The sequence below is a fragment of the Accipiter gentilis genome, chromosome 33, assembly GCF_929443795.1.
Source record: "Accipiter gentilis chromosome 33, bAccGen1.1, whole genome shotgun sequence".
NCBI lineage: Eukaryota > Metazoa > Chordata > Aves > Accipitriformes > Accipitridae > Astur > Astur gentilis.
Genome location: NC_064912.1, coordinates 14546087 through 14573868, shown reverse-complemented (window position 1 = coordinate 14573868; position 27782 = coordinate 14546087). Strand labels below are relative to the sequence as shown.

The 27782-nt window shown below is 46.7% G+C and overlaps 1 protein-coding gene across 3 annotated transcripts in view; it reads left to right on the top strand.

The window, feature by feature from the left end:
• The window catches only part of INTS1 (integrator complex subunit 1), a 29995-nt gene extending 10763 nt beyond the window's left edge, over nucleotides 1-19232 (top strand). Inside the window, exons 19-47 of one of the 3 annotated variants that reach the window (XM_049791581.1) lie at nucleotides 146-275; nucleotides 463-642; nucleotides 733-882; nucleotides 1455-1634; nucleotides 1824-1928; nucleotides 2797-2964; nucleotides 3325-3436; nucleotides 3886-4044; nucleotides 5256-5402; nucleotides 5783-5881; nucleotides 6261-6385; nucleotides 7090-7344; nucleotides 8047-8206; nucleotides 8820-8960; nucleotides 9373-9553; nucleotides 9637-9760; nucleotides 10285-10403; nucleotides 11466-11553; nucleotides 12177-12403; nucleotides 13429-13552; nucleotides 14016-14149; nucleotides 14551-14743; nucleotides 15008-15135; nucleotides 15631-15743; nucleotides 16319-16432; nucleotides 17329-17399; nucleotides 17940-18031; nucleotides 18156-18265; nucleotides 18691-19232. In XM_049791581.1, the coding sequence (XP_049647538.1) occupies nucleotides 146-275; nucleotides 463-642; nucleotides 733-882; nucleotides 1455-1634; nucleotides 1824-1928; nucleotides 2797-2964; nucleotides 3325-3436; nucleotides 3886-4044; nucleotides 5256-5402; nucleotides 5783-5881; nucleotides 6261-6385; nucleotides 7090-7344; nucleotides 8047-8206; nucleotides 8820-8960; nucleotides 9373-9553; nucleotides 9637-9760; nucleotides 10285-10403; nucleotides 11466-11553; nucleotides 12177-12403; nucleotides 13429-13552; nucleotides 14016-14149; nucleotides 14551-14743; nucleotides 15008-15135; nucleotides 15631-15743; nucleotides 16319-16432; nucleotides 17329-17399; nucleotides 17940-18031; nucleotides 18156-18265; nucleotides 18691-18806 (4045 nt within the window). In that variant the 3' untranslated portion in view covers nucleotides 18807-19232. Of the gene's footprint in view, nucleotides 1-145; nucleotides 276-462; nucleotides 643-732; nucleotides 883-1454; nucleotides 1635-1823; nucleotides 1929-2796; nucleotides 2965-3324; nucleotides 3437-3882; nucleotides 4045-5255; nucleotides 5403-5782; nucleotides 5882-6260; nucleotides 6386-7089; nucleotides 7345-8046; nucleotides 8207-8819; nucleotides 8961-9372; nucleotides 9554-9636; nucleotides 9761-10284; nucleotides 10404-11465; nucleotides 11554-12176; nucleotides 12404-13428; nucleotides 13553-14015; nucleotides 14150-14550; nucleotides 14744-15007; nucleotides 15136-15630; nucleotides 15744-16318; nucleotides 16433-16618; nucleotides 16696-17328; nucleotides 17400-17939; nucleotides 18032-18155; nucleotides 18266-18690 lie in introns of those variants that run through there. The other 2 variants (XM_049791580.1, XR_007504547.1) reach the window with 2 other exon arrangements.
• The last annotated feature ends 8550 nt before the right edge of the window (nucleotides 19233-27782 follow it).

Genomic DNA, 27782 nt, shown 5'->3' with positions numbered 1-27782 from the left:
GCCCATGGGATATGTGTCACACTTGGTCTTTGTCCTTCTGTTGCCACCTGCATGTGGCCCTCATGCACGACTGAACTGACTGATCCTTGTCAACACCAGAGTGAAAGTATGTCTGGCTGTGGATAACTTCTTGTTTCTCTCACAGGGGCCCGCCACGCAGACCTCCACCACATGTCCTGGAACAGGTGAAAAGCCTGAACCAGTCACTTCGCTTGGGCCACCTCCTGTGTCGCAGTCGTCATCCTGACTTTCTTCTCAACATCATTCAAAGACAGGTGGGCTCCCTTGATGGCTTAGCTGTGTTGGGATCTGACCCCTTGTCTCTGAAACTTGAGCAGAGTGAGAGGCAAAAGGAAGCTAAGTAAGATGCAGGGGAAGGTGGTATACTGCTCAGGAATTAAATGATCAGTGTGCGGCATCTATGTTCTGCTGATATTGCATTGCTATTCTCCTGCTTCCTAGGCCTCATCACAGTCAATGCCATGGCTGGCAGATCTGGTTCAGTCTAGCGAGGGCTCCTTGGATGTCCTACCTGTGCAGTGCCTTTGTGAGTTCCTGCTTCATGATGCTGCTGATGAGTCAACCTCAGGTGAAGAAGAGGAGGAGGGTGAGAGTAAGGAGCAGCGTGCCAAGAAACGCCAGGTGAATAGTCTCTGGGGATCACTTCTGTTACCTGCTTTCTTTGCATCCCAGATTTGATTTCACTGGAACGGCCAACTTCTCACTCCACAGAGACAACAGAAACAAAGGCAGTTGCTTGGACGGTTGCAAGACTTGCTGTTGGGTCCCAAAGCAGATGAGCAGACAACCTGCGAGGTGCTTGACTATTTCCTACGACGCCTGAGTTCCTCCCAGGTGGCCTCACGGGTCCTGGCCATGAAGGTGAGCAAAACGAAAATCTTGACTAGGGTTTGTCAGAAGCTGAGGGCAGAGTCCTAGATTCTTATGAGTCCAGAGCCAGCGCAGTGAAATTGTTTCATGTCATCCTTCTTCAGTTACTTGTCTCAATCTCCAAACCCCCATCAAATACACTTCTACTCCCTGCTGCTCAGAAGCCTTCTTTGTTTAACAGCCAAGTAGTACTTTTCTTAAGATAGAGCTGGATTTTTCTGTGTTTCCTGTGAAGTTCAGGTGTAGACTCAGCAGATCATGTGCTACGTGGAGTAATTGGCAGCAGCTGTTGTCTGTGGGGAATGTAAATGAGTGAGTGTCTGGTGCTCTAGATCATAGTCAAGGCAAGCAGAATTGCAGAGCTCAAAGCTTATGCTTAGAGAAGACCGAAACTTCAAGCAGGGTAGCTGTCAAGCAAACACATTATATATGAAACCTGTTGTGTGCTGCATTTGGATCATTCCATGATGTTTGAAGCTTGTTTCTATGATATTCACTAGCGTGAAACTAGTGGTCCAGCTATGGGTTCAAATGCAACAGCTGTGTCCGTGTGACTTCTGCAGGGCCTGTCTCTGGTGCTGTCAGAAGGGGGACTGCGTGATGGAGAGGAGAAAGATCACCCCATGGAAGAAGACTCTGGCGATTCTGAACTGCTGCAGGGATATCAGTGGCTGCTGAGAGACCTCCCGAGGCTGCCCCTGTTTGACAGTGTTAGAGCAACAACAGCTCTTGCCTTGCAACAGGTAGGTGTTCGTAGCTGGAACGGGTAAGTGACCAGCTTATTCTTTGTCCTACTCATGTTAAAACAAATCTGAGCAAACTGCATGTGGGTGTGATATCAACATGTTTATATGCTTGCAGAAGAATTTTTCTTATGCTGATGCTTGTTTTCATTAAATCCTGAATTCTAATGAGAGGAATTCTTATTCTAGGCTATCCACATGGAGACAGATCCACAGACCATCAGTGCTTATTTGGTGTACCTCTCCCAGCATGCCCCAGTGGAGGAGCAGGGACAGCACAATGACCTTGCTCTGGTGAGAAGCCAGGTTGCTGGGACAGAGGGATTGCATGGGGGAGACCTGGCATGTCTCAGGGCAGTAGTAGGCATGTGACTTGCTGTAGCAGCAGGATGAGGTTTTGGGGAGTATGTGAATCTGATAACTGCGTGTTTGTGTTTCTACGTATGTGTTGGAAGGCAACCTGTATCTTTGGTTTCATATCATGAAATGATATCAGAGCAATAACCTCTAGTCCAGCAGCCCATCTCAGATGGTATGGGGAATGCAAGAGTGGATAGTGGTTTGAAAGAAATCCCACCACACGGCAGTGTTTCACAAATAAGCAGGTGCTAAACCTGCTGTCACATGTATCTGGGGAGAGAATGGGAAGTCGGGAACCTTAGTGGTGGGATATGCGCTCTCTTGTAAACAACATTAGATTTCTGATTTATTTTATTTTTTAAAAAGGTTTGGGCAATTTTTTTTAAACAATGATTTATTTCATTTTTCTATCTCTGGGTGCTTTTTTCATTGCTTTTAAGGCTCATATGCTCCTTCTACTTCCATAGATCTATTTAGATACGTGGAGAAGGTTAAATTATAAGAGTCAGCAGATCTGTTTCTTGAGAGAAATGCAGATTTTTACTAGGTAAATGCTCACTTTGTAGTGGGATGCATCAGAAAGCAGCCGTGCTACAACTGGGGATACTGTAAGGTATCACAAGATGCATGCAAAGCACTGGCATTTTCCCTGTTGTGACAGTTCTACTCCTGACTCTACACCTTGATCTCCAGAGTGGTGTTAACTGGGCTGATGATGGAAACTGGAGAACGTGACACAATGAAACAGGAGGACCTGGCTGTGTTGTTCAGTAAAGACTTCACGGATCTTTTTCCCTTGCAGGATGTAGCCCGACTCATAGTGGAGCGCTCTACCATCATGTCTCACCTCTTCTCAAAACTCTCGTACTGTGCTGAATCAGATGCAGTGCTTGTTGCTCTTCTCTCCATCTTTTCTCGCTACATCAAACGCATGAGGCAGAGTAAGGAGGGCGAGGAGGTGTACAGCTGGGTGAGTGCCTTCCTGCATTTCTTAAGCAGGTAAAAGAAACTGGACAAGTTTAACAAAAGAGAAGCCCTTTGTGGATTACTAAGTATGTATAAATCATGTCTGACTCAAGAATTCCCTGATCTGAAAATAACTGAATGTTGGCATAATATCAGAGCCAAGTGTATGTGTATGTAAAACGCTTTTTTAACTTTTCCTTGAGTATCTTTTGTGGCCAGTGTTGGAGATATTGGGCTAGGTGGAACTTTGATCTGACTAAATTTGTCCATTCTCATGTTCACCTTTCACCTGTATCTGACAGATCTCATTCTCCTTTCTCTCCCCACCTTTGTTAATCCTGGGGTTTTTTCTGCCTTTTTCCAGTCAGAGTCCCAGGATCAGGTGTTCCTTCGTTGGACTAGTGGGGAAACAGCCACTATGCACATCCTTGTGGTTCATGCCATGGTTATTCTCCTGACACTAGGGCCACCTCAAGGTTAGTGAAGTGTGCTCAGATTTATTCAAGGGGTCATGGACAATACAGAGAGCCTTTCCTCTATGTGCCATCTCCTAAGAGGTCAGGCTGATGTTAATCATTCTACTCACAGGCTTGTACCTTGCAGTACTTGTTTGTAGCTGTAAGATCTGTCAGAGTATTGTCGCACAGAATGAAGGCTTATTTTTTTGCCTTTTGCAGACAAAAGGAAATATTAAAATGATGGGGTGTCCCTCCCTGCTAAACAAGAAGGACTCAGACTTACTGTAGTGTGAGAACTGGGCACTCAGACATGTAGTTCACATTTCTGCTTGATATTGTTTATTCCCAAGTTGTGTCTGACTGTCGAACAATAAAGTGTTCTGGTGTATTGATTTGTATATAGAAGGGCAGGGTGTTCTAGGTGCTTATGGACATGGGAGATAAATTTTGTATCCACTCTTAAGCAGGGGATGGTGATTTTTATACCTTACTGGATATATGGTTCCCGGAGAAAAAGCCCCTTCCTACTGCTTTTCTGGTTGACACCTCAGAGGAGGCTCTGCTGCTCCCCGACTGGCTAAAGCTGCGTATGATCCGCTCTGAGGTTCCACGTCTTGTGGATGCAGGTGAGCCTGTGGAATGTTTGTTGGTGTTTCAGACCCTCCTGAAAGGAAAGGGAGAGGCTTCCCTGCTCAAGTCCTCTGTGTGCCCAGCCATCCTACTTGGATGCCTTTGGGTGGGGCCATCAGTCACTGCAGATGCTGCAGCTGAGCAGGCAGCTTGGATTTAGAAAGCAGTGTGTCTCTGGATTTTGTGACAGTCACAATCTAAACATACAATAGATTCTTTGCTATGTCCCATAGGACTGTCAAACAGATGTACAGAATATGAGCTGATTCTGGGCAGGGAATGTTGTAGGATGCCCCAGGGTGATTCCCTGCTCAGCCATGTTGTGTAGTTCATGTACTAAGGGTTTGAGAAGGGATACAACCTTGCTAACCATCAGACCCCACGGGTTAATCCCCACAGCATTAAGAGCAGAACTCAGTGAAAGCTGAGACTGAAGAGGAGGTCAGGGCCTTTGGTAGGGCTCCTGACTGCAGTATGGAAGGCAGTTCCTCCCACTCTGATCCAAGTGCTGAATCTTGCTAGCTTTTATATGCAGTCACTATTAATTTTAAAGTAGGGAAGTGAGTCTGTATGGATATTGCGTTTTCTGTGTATTTTAAACAAAATGGGAGACTCTGAATTGGAATCCCATCTTTGTTACAACGATTCAGATTGATCTAAGCTATGCAGTCACCAGACAAACAGGCACAGCACTGGTTCCATAGGGCATGCATGCTGTGCTTGCAATGTGGAAAACAGGGTCTGAAGGATGTAAGCTATACCTGTAATTACTTTTGTCCTTGCACAGCTCATCAGTGCTCTTTTTCTTCTTGGTATTCAGAGCTTTTGTCCCTTTCTTGCTAATTAAATGACAGCTCTCTATAGCCAGTGATTGAATTATTCAATAATTCCTGCCTGCAGCCATCAACAGGTAGGGTGGAAGTTATTTTTTAATACGAATTATTGGGTTCCTGAGGTTTTGATCAAATTAAACAGAAGATCAAATTAGCCAGTGAGTGAATTAACTGGAAGATGCAATAAGAAGGCAATGATGTGCAGAGGAAAGAAAATATAGTAGGCAGCTGTCAGACTTCTGGCTTCAGGCTCTCTGCAGCCCTGTCATTAATGTGTCACTGTTGGTCCAGCCAAAAACACAAAGATCACGTAATAAAGATGACCCTCTGTGGGCAATTCGGAGGTCTGAGGACTTGATGTTTGTATATTTCAGCCCTGCAGGACCTGGAGCCACAGCAGCTGCTTCTCTTTGTTCAGTCCTTTGGAATCCCAGTTTCCAGCATGAGCAAACTTCTGCAGTATCTGGATCAGGCAGTATCTCATGACCCACAGACGCTGGAGCAGAACATCATGGACAAGAGTAAGAGTTTCATATGAGGCTGACTTAGCATTTGACTTTCTTGAACACTTTTCACAAGTATCTCCTGTGTGCACAGGCTGCTTTGGCAGCTTTTGGCAGCCTGTTGTCACTGTAGACACCTCCCTAGAGCTTCTCTGGATGGCCCTTGGCTGTATTTCCTGAAATAGAGGAGGATTTTGTGGATTGGATTGTAGAGAGTCTAAAGAGTAATTTGGAGGCTACGTTGTAAAAGAAACAAGGCTTAAAAGCATTGTGTTTACAAAGTCCATAGGAACATCAAATTCTTTTCACTGTGGGAGCTGTACGAACAGCAATCAATTCTGTCATGCTTTACTAAAGAGGGTGAGATGATGAAGTGTTCATATTTTTTTGTTTTTCAGACTACATGGCTCACCTTGTGGAGGTTCAGCATGAGAGAGGAGCAACAGGAGGCCAGACTTTCCACTCCCTGCTCACTGCCTCTTTACCAGCCCGCCGAGGTACTGCCTGGGATAGCCTAAACTTCCGAATACCAGTCATCTTCCAACCTTTTTTCCTCCATTGCTGTTGAGAGGGGACAGCAAGAGCTGTCTTTAAAAGGGTGTGTTGCAATATATCAGCAAGCTACAGTTAGATGTCAGTCCTTGCTAGAGTTTTCCACTCCTGCCAAAGGGAGACATTCCAATACTTTTAGAGTTTACTACAATGAGTTGTTGAGTGATATGGAAAAATAGGTTTTGCTTGGCCTCGAGAGAAAAGCTGCTGAATTCCTCAGTAGTTAGAGACTGTAAAGCTGAAGGTGATTCAGTGTTGGGGCTCCAGATGCTAGCTAGCTACCATAATGGCATTTTTCTCTCTTTTCTTTTATTCCTCTTGCAGACAGCGCTGAGACTGCAAGGTCAAAATCTAGTCCTGAGAACTCTCAAGGCCAGAGCCGAATCCGGGCCTTAAGCCAGGTCCGGGTTCTGGGCCCAGAAGATGATCTGGCAGGCATCTTTCTGCAGGTACTGGTATAACCTCTAGCTGATCAGCTGCTTCCCTGCAGCAGCTTTACAGAATCCATTTCTCTTATACTTGCATCTTCCGACCCCTTCCTCCTGCAGTGTTTGCAGGCAATAACTATGAAAGCCCTGCATGCAATGAGTCTGCGCCATTATACCCTGGTGGAATTGATACTGGAAGGATTTTTTTTCTTGTAGTTTGAACATGATGTGGCTTTTGATCATGCGTAATACTGTCAGTGCCTACTAGCATGTTACCATCCCTGTACCTTGTTTGTTCTGTGTATAGTGCTTTTCCTCTCAGCAGTGGATGGAGGATTTGTGAAATGCTTGCAGGGCCTTGGCAGAAAAGCTGTGTGCAAATAGCATTTGTACTCTGGCTTGTCTGCTTGCAGAGCCTCTGTCTCTCCATTGACTCCAGAAGGAGCCTACAGGGAATTAATTGGCCAAGTTGGTTGCCTGTATTTGGGTAGTATAGCGATTCCCCCACAGTATCAGTGTTGATAGTCATGTTGGGGTTGCATAGATGCTGCGTATGTTGCTGTAGCAGGCACTAAAATACTGAAAAAGCTATATCGGAAGGTTCCAGTTAGCCCACAGTCAGTATAATTGTACAAGGTAAATCAGTCCTCTGCCTGAGGATGTTTATGGTATAGTAAGTCCTTTCATTTTCTCTCATAAACTTACTCCCTTCTGTATCCTACCAGCTTTTCCCACTAAATCCAGACCCACGATGGCAGAATTCAAACCTGCGCCCGCTTGCCCTGGCATTACAGCAGGCCCTGGGGCAGGAACTGGCTTGCATCCGCCAAGGGAACACACAGGTGACCGGGATCACAGCACGACTTCTCCAGGCAGTAGCTGCACTGATGAACTCGCCACACAGCGGTGCGTTGGTGATGGCAATGCATCGTAACCACTTCATCTCCTGCCCGCTGATGCGCCAGTTGTACCAGTATCAGGTGAGTGGTGTAAGATGAGAATCTTTGTAGCATTTAACAAAGAGGGGTGAGGAGGAAGCAGGAAGTCTGCAGTGCATCTGCTCTGCTATGTGCAGACCCTCTACCTGTGTAATGCTGGAAATGGAGCCTGGGGAGCATGACACAGAGGGACTTAGGTTGCCTGGACAAAAGCATCTGGATGCAGGCTGGCCACATTAGCATAGCACTGCTGAGAATTGGGGCTTATGTGCAGGGTTAGGTGTACCTTACCTAGTCTGGTAACTGTGCAGTGCTGTGGATTTGCAGCTGTGGGTCTCTGTTGGTTTTGGGATCTCTAGTCTGTGCTGGTTTGTAGCATGGACATGTCTTGCAAGCCAGGGCATTTGCAGACAACTTGAGGGCTGAAGCCTGTAATTCCTTAAAGAAATCATGAGAGCAGACTGAGATTTATCCAATGAAATATCTCATTCCTTTCATCATGATGAAAGAAGGCACAAACTTACCCTTAGTTATGCTAGGAGAGGTATTGTGTGCGCAGCTGAGTCTTCTGCCTTGCATTTGTACCCTAGAAGCCGCTGCCTTCATTTGAGTGAGCTATGGTCCATCAGAGTAGGTGTGTTCTATGTATGCTTGGCAGTATGTGCCATTATCTGCACCTTTCCTGCTATCTTTGTTGTATTCTTGAAGTATGTATAAGCAAGTCTTTTTTGCTGCACTCCCCAGCGCTGCATGCCACAAGACACTGCCTTCTCCTCGCTCTTCTTCAAAGTCCTCATGCAGATGCTGCAGTGGTTGGAGAACCCTGCGGTGGAAGATGGTCCTCTGCGTGCTCAGCTGAAGGCCTTTGCTGTGCAGTACTCCTCAAGGCACAGGATCAGTGATGGTATGGGCATTGTGCAACTTACGTGACACAGGGTGCACAAAGTGGGACAAGAAAGGGATGGAAACAAAATTGCACCCTGACCAGAAAGTGCGGTGGGCTGCCTTTTAGAGAGGTATGCTTAGGAGTAGTGAAGAGAGGTTTTTATAAACTCTCTGAGGATGCAAACAAGTGACTTAGCTCTGAAGGTTAGCAGTACATACCTGGTAGCATCTCACCAAGCACAGCAGATCTTTCAGGGAAAACTTCCAATTGCTCAGGCCAGGAATTCTGTGCTAGCTGTAGTCCTGAAAGGTGAGCATGCAAGAATACCTCTGGAACAAGGTCACTTATAGAGTTGTTTATCATCTGCCATCTGTTGGGAGGAGGAGTCTGTAACCAAGAGCTTAGGCATGGAAATGGGTTTGTGGTTATATAGTTTTCTCTTAGCCACATGTCCCTGTAACATGGAGAAGAGCTGTCAAGAGTTTTGGTGGGAATAAAATGGCAGTAGGGTGTACTGTGTTTGTATGTTTGAGTAATTGTGCCCTGGAGCTACACGGTGCATCTGTAGAAGGGAAGCCTGATGTGGGGGCTGGCTTGGCCCTGTGATGCCAATGCTGTGATTTCTTTGCAGTTCGAGGTGGCTTCTTGCACCTCACAGAAGCTCTGACTTTCCGTCATGACCCTGACTTGATCAGCTCCACGGTACGTGCCATCATTGCAACCCTGAAATCAGGAGAGAAGTGTAATGTGGAGCCGGATCTCATCAGCAAAGGTATGGCTGTCCTTCTGCTCTCCTTCCCTGTTGCAGCAGCAGGTTGAACTTCCAGCCCAGCAAGGGAGTGCCTACTGTGCAGGCTGTGGGAAGCTGCCTTCTGCCTGGATCAGAAAATGTGAATTGATCTAAACTTGGTCCTATCTTGTATCACCTCTTTCCCCTGCACTGGTATGTGGGTTTATAAACTGATCTGGGGCTGGGATTAAGTCTCTTGGCAAACTGCTGGTTTCCGCTTACAAAATGAGAAATGGAAGCCTACTATTCCAGATAAAAATTGGCTTCCCTGTTCCTTACTGAACCAGGCTTTCAGGAATGCTGGACTGATTGCCTTCATGATACACTTTTTTAAGGTTCCATAGCTCTCGCCACATCCTGAATTTAATGAGTGACATCTTTCTCCCTCTGCTAGTCCTTCAAGGTCTGATTGAAACTCACTCTCCGTACTTGGAGGAACTGCTGACAGTCCTCTTCTCAGCTACTGTTGAGACTACTACCAGGTTTCCTGCCATGAAACCAATTGCTGTGGTGAGCTCCTTGTTGCTCCAAGACAAAGAAGAAACTCCAGTGAAGAAGGAGCTGGACAGTTGCAGGTGAGCCTAGGCAATGGTGGGAATTCGTTGGTAGGTCGGGGTTCACAACACCACCACTGATGCTGGCTTTGTTTTCTCCTCAGTACTGAAGCAGCTTGGCTAGGGCCCTCCTCTGGCCTTCTTAATGACTGGCTGGAGATGTTGGACCCAGAGGTGATCAGCAGCTGCCCTGATCTTCAGCAGAAGCTACTGTTCTCCTGGAACAAAGTAAGAGTTGTTGGGTAGAGGGACTACTGTGCTGAAACCACCTTTCTGGGGTAGTGACCTGCACCTGGAAACAGGGAAAGGGTAGTTCTGTGTTTTGCTACATGTTGCTATACCAGTTACAGAACAGTACAGGCTGACTAGGGGGGGAATTCTGGTGCATCCTTCTCAGTGCAAGGCTTATGTTTCATCTTATCTTTATATTTCCTCAGCTGTGCTCTTTTCAGGACTTCAGAGTGCATTACAGATACAACATAGTCCCATAAGAGCCGAGCCAGCTGTGTTTTCACTGGTATTTTTGCAGACAGATAAATAGCTTGCCCAGAAGTGCTATGCCGAAGCTAAGAAACGGCTGATGCTGTGTTCTGTTAGAAAGTACTACAGTTCAAATCCTAAATCCATGTGTTGTATTTTGTGCTGTCTGCCTGCCTGGATTGTCATCCTTCTGTAATATACGTAGTATCTCCTACATCCACCTCACAGCAAGGATCTGTTTATTACATCTCTTCCTTATTCGGTCCTTTCAGGCAGGGTCCCAGGTGCCCTCCTTCCGCCCATATCTCTTGGCTCTTCTGACTCACCAGTCCAGCTGGACCACGCTGCACCAGTGTATCAGGCTTCTGCTTTGCAGAAACCAGGAGCAAAGGTAAGTCTTGTTTTTCAGGCCTAGCAAGGAGTTTTGAGTTGGGCAACTCGTCGTGTGTAAGAAAAAACAAGCAAAAGCTGAGAACAAGAGCTGCCACGTTCCACGGTGCATCTGCCAGGAGATGTAACCCAGCCAAAAACAGGCTTTGTGAGAAGGATGCTGATTTCAGTCATGCTGATTTGTGTACCTTGATATAAATATTACCTGCTGTTTGATGGAAGCAGCACATAAAGATTTGGCTGTGTTCAAAACAGGAAGTGCTAATCGCTGGGTAATCCATCTAGCATTGCCCTTGTTGATAATCTTTATGAACATGGGGTTTGCAAGATGGCTTGGATAGTGAACTGACGGCAGTCTCTGTACCTGGGCAGGCTCTGCTGGATCTTTTGGTTGTACTAGACTCCATGACCAGTCTTTTTCTAACCCTCTTCCTGGCATCAGGCTCTCAAGATCTCTGGAGCAGCCCTGGCTCTCAACTTCTGTACATTGCTCTCAAATACTGAAGTGCCACTGTAGTAGTGTCTTGCTTAAACCTGTTATGCTTATGGACCAGGAAATGCTAACACCTAATAGTAGTAATTCAGGACATGACTAAACTAGCAAGACTTCTAAAGCTGGTAGTATTTTGGTTTGCTTATTATTTTATTATGGAACTTGTGTTCACTAACAATTTCATGAATTTCTGCAATCCAGGATAACAGCCAGAATAGGATGTTCTGTACACTGGGACAGTAAGGTCACTGGTCTGATTGTACCAATTGTTTGTGTTGATGATTGACTTCTGACCTTGTGGTACAAGACTGTGTAGCCGCCACACTCTTGCTGAATGCCATTTGTTCAGCTCTATACCCTGTGCTGTGCTTATTGCAACAAATATTTAGTCATAATCTGGGAACAGAACCAAACCCCTTCTCGGGACTTAATGGATCCTATTTTTACATTTGCAGATGTTTCTTTCTTCACAGTACTCATGATGTTTAGAGACACTACCATGTGTTTGTGTGCTGCCCAAGGGCTGTGTTGACTCTAATTGCAAATCTGCCTTCTTTTGTCTTCTGGCAGGTTTGACCCAACTGCATCCCTGGATTTCTTGTGGGCCTGTATTCACATTCCTCGGATCTGGCAGGGAAGGGACCAAAGAACTCCTCAGGTAGTGGTTCAGTTCTTCCAACATTCCTCTCTGGATGGGAGTGAAAGGCAATGCTTTCGTAATGCCTGATTTTTCCATGGCCAAGAGGTGGCTGCAGTGACACAGGTGCAGCATGCCAATTTTCCTGCCTGTACCTCAGCTGGTTACTTAGCTGTTCTGCTATGTTACATATTACAGTGGTAATTTTGAGCCCAAAAAGCTGATATGGACACACATAAGTTTGCCTATTTGGCATTTCCTCTGCAGCAATTGCCACAATGTCTGTTAAAGATCTAGGTACAAGGCTACAGTGGTGAGCAAGCTAAAACCCAGTATGGGATGGTTCCCTTTTTTCAAAGAAAAGGGGGTTGCATCTCTTCTCCACAGAAGAATTTCATTAGTTTGTTGACTGAATTGTGGTTTCTGACCCATCACACGTGCTGGGATGGAAGTAAATGAGCTCAGAAGTAGAGGAGGAGTAAAGAGGTTTCATTTAGGGCTGCTTTCAGAGCTCTAGATATGGGGCAGTTCTTAAGTCTAATTCTAAGAGACATTCTATTCTAGCTGGGGAAGGTGTGACTAGAAGGAACTAAGGATCTAGGGATTCAGTGTGGGTTCATTTTTGGTGTTCTCTTACATTACAGAAGCGCCGTGAGGAATTCGTGCTCCACCTAAAGGCATCAGAATTGATCAGCATGGTGGAGCTGATCTTGGCTGAAGCAGAAACCAGATACCAGAACACTGAAGAGGCCTCCTGCACGCTCATCCAGTCTCGACTACCTTTGTTGCTCAGTTGTTCTCATGGGGACCTTGAGAGCATCAAAAAAGTAACGGAGTATCTGACCAGCTGCATCCAGCAGTGGGGAAGCAGGTGGGGTTGCAAATGGGGAGCACTGTCTGCTGTAATTGTAGTTACTTGGGCACAGGCAGTCAGGTAACAGTGAGACTTGCTAGCGTGTCTTCATTAAGAATATTGTGTTCCAAAGTCTTTATGAAAAGTGCATGCTATCATCCCGAAGGTTTGGGGGAATAAGTAATCCTTTTAAGTGGGACTTGGACCAGGAAGGTGACTTTAAAAGTGAAGTTTAAGGGCCATTTTGCTTTTAGGACTTCAGGATGAAATGCTTGCCATGCTTTTTTTTTTTTTTTTTTTTTTTCTTTTTCTCCTTTATTTAGGGCAATGGTTATTTTTAATTACCAGTTCCTAACATGGGATTTCTTGTCTGCTCATCCCTTGAATCGCTGCTCATAATGCATCCTGCTTCTGACAATTATGATTGCTCTCAAAGCTGAATGGAGGCTAGATTCTTTCCTAACAGCTATGTGAGCACTGTGGGAAGAACAGGAAGATGGTGTATTTGTGGCAGTGAAACAAACTGACCTAATTCTAACGTCGCTTGTGGTGGTATTAGAAAAGATACTGAGTAATCTCAGTTGCCATTGCATTGTACTACCTCCAAGTACAGACTACGCCAGGGATCTATGGAGGGCAGGTGTGTAGAGAACAGGCTGGCTCGTCTCAATAGTTGTGCTTCTGACTACTCTTTCAGTTGGGGTGGGGATGACCATAAGTATCATGTGGAGGAACTCTTCACTGGAGGTGTAAGCAGAGCTTTCTTGTCCTGTGCCCCTTCATAACTGCAGTTTTCTAACTTCAGATGGCCTAATGATGGATTCCTGTAGGCTGTGGATGGATCCCGGTAGACTGTGAATGATTTGAGTAGTTCAAAAGCAGCAAAGACTGAAAAAACCACTGATTCAGATTAGTGGTGGCTGCTCTCTTACGTGGTCTGCTCACCATATGCAGCAAGGCTATTACTAATCTGATGGGTCTGGAATGTTTGCTGGTTGAACTAGTGTAGTAACCAGTGGCTGACCTCTCCCTTTTTCCTTCAGCTCTGTGGGAAAATGCTGCCAGGACCTTCTGCTTCAGATATACCTGCAACTACCTGAGCTCCTTGTGCCTATGCCTGAGATGCTTCTCACCAGTGAAGGAGCCAGAGACAGCAGCACTTGCAAGGTAAAGTTAGAGGCATAGGAAAGCCCACTTCCAGTTGTGTACCCAGACCAGATGCTACCTTGATGCCCAGACTGGCAAAAGCTTCCTGGGTCACTTTGGTTTCTTTACCTTGCTCTTCTGTTGCCCCTTCCCTGCCTGCACTCTCAGGAGCAGAGAGTTCAGGTGTGGTTTATTTTGCAGTGTCCTTCTATAAAATAGTCTAAGCTCCACAAGCTTCTGTGTGCCACAGGCTTCTGTAAAGCACAAGTCTGCAGGCGTCTGATCCTGCTTTGATGTCTGTAGGGACTGTGGACTTCAGATCCTGTGCCAGCTGGAATGTTGCATCTGCTCACAGATTCTACCTGAAAATAACTTCTGTTAACCCCTTCTGTAGTTGGAAAGGGATTGGGAAACACTGCTGAAGAGCGAGGGGCTTGATTGTGCTTTAAACTTCTTAACTGTTTACATATTACTTTTCTTCTAGCTCGATGCCCTGGTTCACAGATTCATTAACCTCCTTGCAGACACCAGTGACTCCAAGTCATCAGAAAGCCGCGTGTGGGATGCCAATATGGCCTGCAGGAAGCTAGCTGTGGCTCATCCCATCCTACTTCTTAGGTACCACTCTCCCCTTGCACCTTCTGTGTGGCTGGAGTTCATTGAAAAGAATCCACCCTTGTCCTAGAAGGGGAACAAACTTGCAGCAATCGTGATGATTGTGACAGAATCCATGTTTATGTACAAAAGTCAAGAGAAAGGGCAGCAAAGTCATATCTCTTGATAATAGGCAGCACCTCTTTTGGCTCTGTGTCTGTCTGGAAACAGCCGTCTTGGAATTGGAGACTAGAGACCAGAACATGGGTGGGAAATGGGGCTTGCTGATTCTGTGGATACAGGGATCAAATCCAGAACCCTGGGAGAGGGTAAGGGACGCTTCCTTCCAGGAACTAAGGTGTAGCAACATGTAACTCTTTTCAGAAAGAGGCTAGATCTGGATTTTCTTCTGTTTGGTGTTTCAGGCACTTGCCAATGATTGCAGCACTGCTGCATGGCCGTGTTCACCTCAATTTCCAGGAGTTCAGGCAGCAGAACCACTTGACCTTCTTCATCCACGTCCTGGGTATCCTGGAGCTGCTCCAGCCGCAGGTCTTCCAGAACGAGCACCAGGCGGCACTATGGGACTGTCTCCTGTCCTTCATCCGTCTGCTGCTGGTAGGAAAGTCCCTGCTCCCCCTCTGTGTGCGGGCTGCCAGCCACTAGATGGAGAAGCTCATGTAACACAGGGCCAGCCCAGCTCTCTCCCATTTGAAGGGATAACCTTCCTATACCTAAGAACAAAAATGTGTATCAAGTACCTTGGAGAGCTTAAAGAGGAGGCAGGAGATCAAAAAGCTATTCCCTGGTACCCAGAGGTGCAGGATGGGGCAGTGGGTTGCTGCTTTTTTTTTAACTCTCATCTTCTCAATCCTTTCTCAGAACTACAGAAAATCCTCACGGCACCTGGCTGCCTTCATCAGCAAGTTTGTCCAGTTTATCCACAAGTACATCACATGCAATGCCCAGGCAGCTGTGTCCTTCTTGCAGAAGCACTCGGATCCACTCCAGTAAGCTTCCTTACCCCAGTCATCCCATGGTTAGCTCATGGAGAGCTTGCACAGTCAGGCTGCCATGAGCTAATCGGACAGAAGACAGCAAGAGGATGTGACAAAATAGCTATTAATTTGGTACTTTTTCACCCTTAGCTCCCATAAGTCTCTATTGAGATGAGCAGCACATCCCTTTTTATAGGTGAAAACTGAGCCCAAGGAAGTCAGATAATGATTTCAACTCACATAATGGCCTAAACATCCTAATGAGGCGTTGTAGTGCCCTGCAGTCATTTCCAGAGGGCCAGCATGAGGGTCTTTTCCCTGAGCAGTGGCTGCAGGGTCCCACCTGCAGATACGGGGAAAAATGCATTTGAGTTCCAGTTACAATGAAAGGAAACCCCTTGTTTCTGCTTCTGAGAAGCTATTCATTTTAGTGTACATATATGTGCTGTTATGTGTCCTCATGCTGTTATTGCTATTGAAAGCCAAACATGCCATCTCTTCCCCCAGTGACCTATCATCAGACAACAGTGACCTAGCAATGTTGAAATCCCTCCTGGCTGGGCTGAGTCTGCCTAGTAAGAGTGGCATCTTGGACAGGGGCTCTGATGAAGAGAAGGATGGTGAGTCTGAGGGGAAGAATTATTCCAGCTGTTGAACCTACAGTATGTTTTGGAGCACAGATGGTTTTATGGGCTGTATGCTGTGCTCCTTCTTCTTGTAACAGCCCAACGAAAGGGTATTTAGAGCAGAGAATGGCACTTCTATACTCAGCAATTTGGAACAAGTATCTGGGATGGGTTAATTGTTTTCCTGTCAGTGGTATCGCTACAGGAGCAGAAGAACAGCTCTTAACAAGGGTGAGTTTCACTGTTGTGGATTTTGCCTTCCTCAGCCACGCTTAAGGATTGGCCATTCAGGAGACCCTAAGGGTACATCTGCTTCTCCACTGTTTACAACTTGCATGGTAAAATTACTCAGTATTAAAACAGCTCAGGAAGGTTCCTTCTCTTTGCATCAGCTGAGGAGTACCAGAAGGTGCAGTGAGGCTAGAGACAGTGTGAGAGCCAGGGGCTGTATTACAGTATTGCTGGTCGGCTCATGATACACCACTCTACTGGTAGGGAATACTGGACCTGTCTCCCTGTTAAAACCACATAGACTGTTAGGAGTGACCTGTTGTACCTCTCTCTCCCAGATGAAGCAGCAGCTGGCTCTCTACCCCTCGTCAGCGTGTCTCTCTTCACTCCTCTCACACCAGCTGAAATGGCCCCATATATGAAGAGGCTCTCTAGAGGCCAAACAGTTGAGGGTAAGTGAGGATCTGCAGAGTTGTACAAAGACACAGGGCAAATGCAGACACAGGCCAACCCTGTTACTTATCTGTCAGCTGCAGGCTAGTTTCCTGTTTCAGTCTTGTGTTTGGAAGTCTCCAGCAGTTAGGATGTGGTTTTGTTTTGGATGAACTTGTCCATAACCTTCTGTGATTCTGTGACAGAGGCTACCTATGATGCTGTTATCACTTAGCTCAGCAGTGCTGCAACTGCCTCTGCTTTGGAGCTCTTCAAGGATCTTGTAAGTGCTCTGCGAGATAGTATGAGCAATTCAAGGATTGATGCAGTTCACATCAAGCTCTAGGTCTGGAGTGCTGATAGGAATGTCATTTTTTTAATGATATAAAAATACCAAACTGATGAGAAGCAGGATTTTGTTAGAAATCCCCAAATGGCCTTCATGGAAGAAAATCATGTTAACCTGGCGTATAGGAACAACACCTTGCTTCTCCAGTGGTCTTCTGAAGTCATAGGTGTCCAGTGTTCAGACCTAAGTTGCAGTATTGGGGTTACAGTTTTCCTTCCACACTAGAAACAGGGGGAAGAAATCCTGCCTGACACTGTTTTTAAACAAGGCTTTCTGTGAAGATCCTTCAGTTACAGAAGAAGGTGTTCTGGAATTGACACTTCACACCCCACTCCACTCCCTCCCCTGCCCATGGCATGACAGTGCTGGTCAGGTTGGGATGTGCAGGTCTGGCCCGTGACCTACCTGTTCTCATCCTTTTTGAAGAACTGCCTTTATTACTCTAGCTCAGTGTGCAGGTGGCAAAACTTGACTGCTTGGGAGATTGGATTTGTAGGGAAAAAGAAGAAGATCCTTTGCTGGATCAGTGAATTTCAATCACCCCTTTCAACCTGTGTCTTCCACCAGACATCCTGGAGGTGCTGACAGACATTGATGAGATGTCCAGACGGAGGCCAGAAATTCTCTCCTTTTTTGCTGTAAGTATTAGTGTCTCAAACTGCCACTGGAAAGAAGAGATTCTTTTCATGAGAGTCTGTGTTGCACAGCCAGCTTAAGTGCTACATTTCCTCTGCTTTTTGGGTGGTTGTTGCAGCATCTTATGAGAAATTTATCTTCAGTTAGGCCTTCTGACAGCAGGCAGTATTTACTTCCCTACCATCTTCTCTCCATTGCATACCGGGTCTGCCGTCATCCACTTTAAATTCTGTTTATGTCAGAGGAAGAATTAACCCTCTGTCCTCTTCCCAGTATTGGGGCAAGGAGAGAGCAGAACAGCTCTGTCAAACACTGGAGCCTAGGGAAAACGCAGCTGTCCCACATGGAATAAGATTACAGAAGGGTGCTTTAAAGTATTCAAAAACAGGATAATCCTTCTTACAGAGAGGGATTTCCTGGCTCAGCCAGTACCTGCTGGATGTGTGTTGGGCTGGATTGGCGCTGGAGGTGTAGTAATGCAAGTGTGAGGAGTTCGTGCTCCCTGTGATCCTTGTGATCCTAATTTGTGCATCTTCTTTCAGACAAACCTACAGAAGCTGATGAGTTCATCAGAGGAGTCCTGCCGAAATCTGGCCTTTAGCCTGGCTTTGCGCTCCATTCAGAACAATCCCAGGTGAGGACCACTGGAACTTAGGCTATCCCGAGTCACTGGTGGGCACTGGCTGCCCATCTTGCATGCCTGCTGATGGTCTGATGGTGATCTGGACTATGCTGACACTATGATGTTTTACTCCCAGCATTGCTGCGGACTTCCTTCCTACCTTCATGTACTGCCTTGGCAGTCGAGACTTTGAGGTGGTGCAGACAGCACTGAGGAACTTGCCTGAATACACCCTCCTTTGCCAAGGTAAGTTGATATCTGCTACCTTTGGTGCATGCTTGGCCTCGCAAGGGTCAAAGCTGTGCTCCTGTGCTGGGAACAGCCTTCCTGGGAAGTTGCCAGGGGTCAGTGTTGCCTAGACCAGACCATCAAATGCACAGGTGATCTGTATCATTAGCAGCTTTCATCTGAGCATCACAGGGGAGATTTGTCATAGAGACAAGGGAGCCTTCCTTGAAGTAGATTTGCTTCCTTATGATTTTCTCTGAGTTGCGATCCCTCACGTGATCGCATACACACGGAGCTATTAGAGGGTGGATTGTGCCATGTCCTTACGGAAGGAATTCCTCACACAGCTGCAAATGTTCATCCCAAGTGTTTGCTGGTAGATTGCTTTTGCTTGCATGTTGGAGCTCTTGGGTCAGTCCTCATGCTGTCTTTCCCTTTCACAGAGCACGCAGCAGTGTTACTGCACAGGGCCTTCCTGGTGGGTATGTATGGCCAGATCGACACCAGCTCTCAGATTTCAGAGGCCTTGAAGGTTCTGCACATGGAGGCCATGATATGAACATGTGGTTCTGGGAGCTCCAGTTCCAGAGGAATTAATTTAACTGGACTCATCAGCTGCATTGAAGCCCTGTAAGAAGACAGTGTATATCAATCCATGTGCTGGAGGATGAAAGAGGTGATGTAGCAGGCCAGACTGTGCTGGAAAAGGAGAGTGTGCTGACTGAAGATCAGAAGGGGCAATGATTGATCTGTCTGGCTAAGACACCATTAGTGTGGGAGAAAAATCTTCTGAACATTGTGCCAAAAAGGGACCACTTCCTTCATGGTGTCTTGGGGCAGTGGCTGTTGGTTTATTGTTTGGGGTTTTTTTGTCTCTCCAAAAGGCAGAGCTGCTGGGAGAGCAGAAGGAAGCGCTGGCCCTTGCACTTAAAGTCTCTGCACTCTGTGTCGGAGGGAAGATGCAGATCTGTGCAGGGGGAGAGACCACTGTGTTTTCTGGGGGTGGGTGGTTTGGGGGTTTCGTTTTGTTTTTTTTTTTTTAAATTAAAATTCTCTTTGTTTCCATTGTGCCTTTCTCTGCTCTGTGCTGTGTTGGGTGTAGCTTGACATTCCTCTCTCCCTGTTCTTCAGCCTCTTGTTATTCTAGACAAAGCATCCCTAGAAGACCTGTCTCTGTGACCAAATGCTCACAGAGCTATCTTGGCCTTTTACAGGATAGGCAGGAAATGGAGGAGGTTTAGAAAGGTCAGTGGGGTGTCACAGATGAGTTTTGTCAGCACCAACTGCTGACAGGACAACTTTTAAGAGGTTTCTTAGAAAACTTTTCTTTAAAAACAAATAAAGCAAACTTCTTGGTACCTCTGCAAACATCCCAGTAGCTGGCCACTGTCACAGTGGAGTCTTCAAACAAGCAGCTGGATTTCCTCTTTGGGATCTGCCAGTTCCTCCCTGTGACTATTCTGACCACTGCTCTCTGGTCCTTGGCTGCTGATAGGGGTGATGACTTATTTGCTAGCTGTCATTTGAGGACAGAAAAGGAGACGTCTTCCTTTCCTCTGCTCCAGAAAAATAACTGCCGCATATGCTCGTTCTCCAGTCTTGCTTAATTCTAGTCACCGCTTTGCTTTCATGTCGTTTGTCTTTATTCCTCTGACACTCCACTTCTTAGTAGAGAATCTTTGTAGTATTTTAAAGACAAAGATCCTGGAGGAATTTTATAGATAGCTGTAAATAAGTCTCTTATCTCCTTGCTGGTGGCAGGGACAGTTGTGACCACATGGGTGGCCGGGTAGAGAAATATTGTCCATTCTTGCAGATGAGGACTACCATAGCTGATCACTTTTGCTAATATGTCAAAATATGAATGAATGTCCAGCTGGCTTTGCAGAGAGGTGCAGAAGAAAAGGGAGAGATCTGAACCTCCCATCAACTGTAAGTAGCCTTGCCTTTAAATAAAGAGATTAGAGCCATCACTTAAGAATGCAACATGCTCTTTTCCTCAGCAGCATCTGCTTCACATCCGGAGCCACTACTGTGGCAATTAGCTACATATAAATTATGTGGAGGAACAGCTGAAGAAGATCAAGTCAGTGAAATGGTTTTCCTGAGGGGCTCAATGACAGCAGGATTAACACCTGTCTAAAGGGCTCCCAGTGAGATTACTGGCTCCTCTTACCTTAGTCCCTTATCAGAAATCATTAAGGTACTGCTCAGTTTGTCAGAGCAGAGAGGTAGTTCTTTTGGTGCTGCTGTGGGCCTAGAGCAGCTGGGAACTTGTGGGACTGGCTGGAAAAGGGCTTTTCACAGGACTTTGAATCAAGGAGCAAGGAAAATGTCTCAGGAATGTTACCACGCAAAGACAGTGAGTCAAAGTAGTGGTGCTTTGGTGAAGATCCTGCAGGTGGGACTTCCCAGAAGCCCTGCTCCAGGGCTGCAACTAGAAGCATTTATGGACAAAACCAAATTGCATGGTTGCCCCCAAATTCTACTCTCTTTGGAGATGTCTGCTGTGAGCAGACCAGCTCCAGGATGCCTGGTTCGGAGGAGCAGAGGCTGCTTGGATGTTGGTGGAACTACTAAATGACTCCTCAGCCCAGGATGGCCAGGCTTTGCAGAGCAGGGTGAAAAGAGATGTGTCCGAGACGGTGGAAGGAGCATCTTTTTAGCAGCAGCAGAAATCATCTTTTGGGAGATCAGGAAACAAAATTGAAAGGGAGGGAACGTGGGTACAAGTTACTCTGCAGAGCTAGGCCTTCCCATAGATAACCCAGCACAGAAAGCATCACTATGATTTGTTGCGCTCTCTCCTTTTTGCCATATTGAAGGTTCGCACGATGCATTTGCTCTGCTTGCCACCCTCTGCTTGGACCTGCTGGAGCTAAGCAAGTTGCCCTGGCTTGGAGCACGTCGCTGAAAGCAGATCAGGGCTGAGAGCAGGGCTGTCAAGGGGTGCCTGGCTGTGCAGACAGCTCAGAGCAGGAGCCCATCCCTCCTGTCTGCAAAGGCAGCGTGACAGCTCTAAAACAGTTAGCAATGGCGTTACTGATGCCCTGACACTCGCCCGCCTTTTAATCAGCACACTGTAACTTTCATCTCCGCCTGGCTGAGCGCCTTCTCTCCTCCCATCCCTGCTGAGCTGACAGTCACAGGTCTGCTGGGCTCTTCCTGGGGGCTCTGCCTTCAAGGAGAGCGGGTGCCTTGCTGAGAAGAGGAGTGGTGAGGAAGTTTGCAGGGTTGTTCCTGGCTAAGCCCATGTGGCCCCCACAACTCACCCATTGGAAATCGCTGCTCCTGTCTGCGTTCCAAACAATGTGTCCCAAAGTGGTGCAAAATGCCTGCAGTCTGCTGTAGTAGAGAGCTTCCTAGGAGAGCCGTGGGCTGCCAGGGCTGGTGTCGGGGGGAGTCCACTGGGGGCTGGGGAGTGTGCTCAGCTCTGGCTCATGGGGAGGCTTTTGGTCACCTTGGATACTCTGGGACTCCCATGCCAGCTTTAGGGGAGGCATGGTGGGGAAGGGACAACTGTTTGGCATCTTGCGGCTGCAGCCAGCTCAGGGCAGGGCTGGCACAACCGCTGCGCATCAACGGGCCCTGCGCTGGTACTGAACAGAGGTGGTAGAGGGCTGGGGAGCGAAGGAAGCCCAGAAGCAGCTGGCATGTCCTGGAGAAGCCGAGGGGCTGCAGAGCCCCTCTGCTAAGCACTGACTGTCAGGAACACAGGAATAGCTGAATCCAGGCTGGGAACAGGCCCCAGCGTGCTGGGGTGGCGGTGGTAGTATGGTGGAGGCAGGCTGCTGCAGGAGAGGTGAGGCTTGGGAGGAGGGTGACATGATACCTCCTCACCCATGTTGCGATGGCATTCGTGTGTGGTCCTCTCAAAGCCCAGCTGCTTCCCCACAGCGGTGACCAGGTCCCACCTCCATACCCTGCAAGCATCAGAGATCACAAATCCCCTGCAAACACCAGGCACCTCTTGCGGGAGTTTCCTACTGCAGATTATTTCTCTCTGCTGCAAAGATCAAACACTTTTGTGATCCGTGATCAAAACATGTTTTTATGACCCAGCTGTGGCAGCCTTGGGAGGGAGATGGACACTTGTCCAGCAGGCGTATGATGGAGCTTCGCTGCCTTGGCTGGGGGCAAGTGGGCATCTCTAACCTGACCATAGCCCGCTCCTGCCAGGCCTGGTGTGGCTGGAACCGAGGCCCCTCGCGTGTGCCGATGCCTTGGAGGAGGGTTGTGGCTGTTTGACCCGGCTCTGGGCAGGGTTGTGGATCCCAGGAACCATGAGAGGTGTCCTGGAGCACCACGTGAGTTTGGCCATACGCAGGGCATGACTAACCAGGGAGGTGCCTGCGTGCTCCTGACTCAGTAGGAACTGCCTCTGGGGAACGTTTGATGTTGGGGAACTGGAAGAGTCCCAGCACTGAGCTCAGAGGCAAATCTGCCCGACCTGCTACATCAACAGCGGAAACGCAGGGAGAGGTATACAGGTAAGAGCCAACAAACGGAATTTAATGGTTAAAGGGACCAATGTTTTGCCAGCCGTTAGAAAAGAGGAAAGGTAGAGAAAGAGAAGCCTCCCTTTGCAAGAAGCAGCATGCAAGAGCCTCGCACAAAAAAGGGAGAGGAAAACTCCATCTCTGTTACTTATCACCTGTGTATAAATGCGGGCTGTGGAGTCTATTCCTGGGACTGCTCCCCAGGGCCCCACCACCCTCTTCCTCCAGCCAACCTCATCTGTGACCTCTGTCAGTGACAAACGCAATCCCAGCCTGGCCTGCCCTCAATTAACTTCCTTCTGGCCATACAGAAGGTTCAGGATGGTATGATTCACACTTCACTTGAGGGGTTGTTCACTAAAAGCTAAAAATGGTAAGACTTTTGTCAGCTTTAGGTATGTTAAAGCCAGCCCCACACCAGCTAAGTAGCCTGGCTTCTGTAGGGGTAGCATTTGCCTACGGTGGGCTGATTTTTAAATCTCTGCATTGCCTCTCCTTGTATTTAGATAATTTGGCCCTAAAGATGCAAAATATAGAGCTTGCATTTTCCCCTCCTTTTAAATTCAAGAGACCTTTATAATAATATATCTGCCTGTCCTGCATAGCTGGTGGCGTCTTGCCTTTGGCGTTATCCTGTTTGCGTGAACAGCATCTCTAACACAAGAAGATATTGGGCAAAAAACATCAAGACCCCCAGCGACAATTAAAAAAATTCATTAACCTACAATAGGCTAGCCATTGCTGGGTAATTATTAAGCTGTAAGAATTGCTAATTGTCTTATTAGCATTAAACAATTACGCAAATAATGGAAAACATACCGTAAGAGTAATAAAATTGTCCCTTTCTCTCTTTTTTTTTTTTTTTTTTTAACCAATAATGAGATTTAAAATTTAAAGTGATGCTTGTGGTTTTATTGGGAACATCTTTGGAAAGGAGTGAGACCTCAAAGAGCACTCAGCACAGGGTGAGTAGGACATCTTGAACCACATCTACTATGGGTTGTCTTGCAGAACTTGTAGTGTCCTCACACCAGACTCCTCCCGTTCTGCATCCACTGCAGCTACCCGGGCAGCAACACAGGGACATGCAGGTGCTGATGGCTTTGGAAGACCACGCAGTGGTCACGCTGCTAGGCCAGGACTGGAGAGAGAGAGTTTGGATTTTGTACTATCGTAGACTTCCAATAGGAAGGTGCTTCAGGTTTGGACTGGGTGAAAACAAGGCGATTTGTAGTTTTTCACAGCAATTCAGCGCAAAAGTGGAAAGTTCTGGCCTTTAACATTACGCTGTCTCAAGGATTTTACTACTGTCAAGTTAGTACCCTGTGGTAGGAGACAGCCTCTCTTCTGGGTGAGGTTCCAGCTGGATTTCGGAGGTCAGCAATAAGCCGAATGATGAGCAAGTGCCTTTGCGTTCCTGTGAAACGACAAGACCTTGTTTACCCCCACTGCCAGGAAAAGGAGACTTCACTTATTCACGTCCGCAACGAGCCTGGAAGAAGCAAAGTGCTTCTTTGCTTCAGCATGTTAACATTGTTAATCACTAACAAATATTATCAGTTTTCCATGCTTTAAACTCTGCTCTGCTGATAAGACATAGCATTTTAAAGCAGCCAAGCCAGCTCCTGCTCCAGGCTGAGTCCTGCTCCCGTGGTGATGCCACGATAGATACGGGTCACCTCACCCAATCACATGATCCAAACAGCTTTGATCAGCAAAACACACCTTCACTTTTGCTTTCTGATAAGAACGGTGAAGTTTGCAGCTCCCAGAGGACTGGAGGGAGTGTTCTGCCATGGCAGTGCAAAGATCGGGGATCACCATCACCTGTTTCAGCTTTCTTGGAAGAGGAGGGGAGGTCACCTTCTGAAACAAATGCCATCCTCAGTCCCCTTGGAGAGCTGCTTTTAGCTCCCTGAGGCTCTCTGGTGACCCACCAAGCAGCTGTTTATGGCCTTTTTGGTTTTCCTTCTCACCTGGTGTGTAGGATGCAGCATGTGAACAGTCTCTCATCCTTGTTGCCTGGAAATAACATTCTGACATCAGTCTCTAGCCTGTCCCTCACCTCACTGTTTTGGGGGAGAGGAAAGCCAGCAGGTCATCTTGCCGGTTGGCAGGAGGGACAACAAGGGAGAGAGACTTTTTTTCTTTTTTGATGTGACATTGTGTTATATCTGGGTGACAGGATGCACTTTGATGCTCACTGGTTTTGGTCCTTTGAGGTTTTAGGATAATGGATTTACCATTTATGAGCTTCTTGAAGGCACGTGTCGTGGAGAGATTTACCGAAGTGCCTCTTTCTCTAACTTCACATTTCACTTTCATCTTCTTTCAGGGGAAATTCGTGTTCAGACTTGAATTTTGTAATAACTTTCTTTTCTGCTACTTTGCAGGTCAAACTAGCCAGACTCCAAGGAGAGGCGGGTATCATGCGCAAGCATTTGTGTGTGAGTAGCTGTGAAATTGTTGGGGCTTTCTTTTCCCTGGCTTGAGCCTTTCAGTCTCTGTGGAGTCAGCCTGGTTGCCTTGTGGGAAGAGAGAGCTGATGAGGCATGTTACTGATGAGACGCATACTTTTTCCTTCTCGTTTTGAATCCCTCAATTTAATACAAGCCATTGGCATGGGAATGTATGAGAGCTCTTGGCTATGACACACACTTCCTATTGTTGGGAGTGAACAGGCCTGCATACAGCCTGCAGCAAAATTATGAAGTAGCTCAATTTGATCAGCGGATCTCCCACAATAGTTAAAAGATGTGATTTTTCTATGATGTTATGCTCTCTTATGAAAAAAAAAAAAAGCATCACTCAATTCTCAGCTTCATGAGGCCCCATGTTGTCTGATATAAGGAATAACTCTTTCCCCCTCCCTCACATCCTCAAGCTAACAAATGTTGGTGGTTTTTCTTTAGGCTTTAGGGTGGTCCTAGCCATGTATTTAAGTTTTTTCTCTACTACTCTACTAATGGTAAAGTCCAGGCTTCTGCATATGGGAACTAGGATAAATTTAAGAGGTAATGGCAGAGGGTGATCCCCACTGGTCATAGTCATAGCAACCGTCAGGAAGCACTCAGCGTTTCTCTGTTGCAATTCAGTATCTAGGAAGAGAACAAAAAGGAGAATTGTCTGTAAGTAGAGAAGAATAAATCAGTCCATGTCTGTGGACTGCTGCTCTCCAACAAGCTTCCAAACGCACCTTGGGAAGGGATCTAGGGGAGAAGGCACTGGGCTCGCAGGACGTGCTCTGCTCCATGAGCATGGGAAAATTTACCCAGCAATACTGGGAAAAGCTCAGTGAGTGTGGGCAAGATCCACAAAACAGGATGAGGACATATAAGTTTCCTGCAAGGAAAAGATGTAGAAGGGAAAAATACAATCCAGAGTAAGGATTTGCAAGCATCATTCCATGAGGAACATTCTGGTAGAAGAGTGGTTATGGGTAATGGGTAGGCAGCTGCAGAGGCAGCTCTGCTCCCTTCCTGCCCTGTTCCTCCCTCTAGTGCTGGTTAGTTTACCAGTTGGTGCATTAAAGACTCAACATAAACGCCTGCAGAGCTCTCCTTAATCACCAACTAAGAACACCGCCCAAGTCGCTGATGCCTGTATTTTGAAAAGTCATTATTGGGCCAGTAGTAATACTATTACTGCATTAGCTAACTCCTTCAGCAATGTCATTTTAATCACCTTAGCGCATAATGTGGACCCGAGCCTTCTAACGTACCAAGGGCTGTACCTCCAACCTAACCCTCTCTTGGGATGCACAGCTTGGAGCCAGGGACTAGCGGTTTCTTCTTCTGGTGTCTGCAAGCCTGGACGGCTTCCTGATATGACCGTCTCGGTCAAACACAGACCGGGCTCAGTGCAGGGAGGGACGAGGTGAAATGTAGTGGCCTGTGATACACAGAAAATGGCAGCTGCTTTCCGAGTCCAGCCTGGCTTTCCGCTCTGTGGGTCTGTGTCCCCTGCCACCCAGCCCCAGCTGCCCCTTCCCAAAGCACGAGGTAATGAGAAGGGACTAACTGCATCGACTCATTAAGCTGGGTTTGTTAGAAGACAGATTGTCATGTTAAACAAATATATTTTTAAAAACCTAAATATCATTCCCTGAGCCGTGTCCCATCTGGGCCATTAAATCTGAAAGGGGTGACTACAGCTGTGTCAAACCTGAGCTCAGAAGCCGATTTTCACTATTTGTACTACTAGCAATTGGCAACAACTCCATTTTCAAACGTTATCTTCTCCTTGTTTCCCAGTGCTGCACTATGTAGATTGCAAGCACGGCAGGGGGATGCACACTTCTAAACAAAACAGTCTTTAGGACTTATAAAAGGAAACCCCACAAATGCATTTCTTAAACCCATCACATCCTCTTTATTTCTCACCAAGCCCTAAGTTACCTGATGACAGAGGATATGAAGGGCTGCCTATGGTTAGCCAGTTGGCTTTTCGTAAATTATGCAGATTTTATCAATCTTAATGAAAGGGTGGTGTGGAAACGAGGTGGGACAGCTCAGCTTTCAGGGCTCCAGTGCTGCAAGTTTCCAACTTGCAAGAAAGCAAGCATCTTTTTCAAGGGAGGGGAAAAAAAAAACCAACTTGGAGTTAATCAGCATTTCTTTTGATCGGTCCCTTGGTAGTCTGATTAATTTTGAGTGCAGATGTTTATGCTTTCCTTCGCAGAATACACCCAGTACTCATGAGCAGGCTCACTGTGCCGTATTTCCTTCTTGCCACACCGTTCTTGTTACGCTTGTGCAGCAACATATGCTAAGGCCTTATTACAAGGGATTCCTATAAATGGCATAAAGGATTAATAATGTATTTATAACACAACTTTGTTTTAGTATAAAGTGATCTATAAATTTGTAATAAATGTTTTATAATGTTTTTGTAGCCTGTTATAAATGATAAATGGGAGACTATAGATGCCACATCAAATATTCATGCTGCATTGTGTGCATTATTATGCTGTTACTGTTCAGGAAACCATTAATAATAAAGTGAATGGAGATGTAAAAGTTGCTGACATGCCCAGC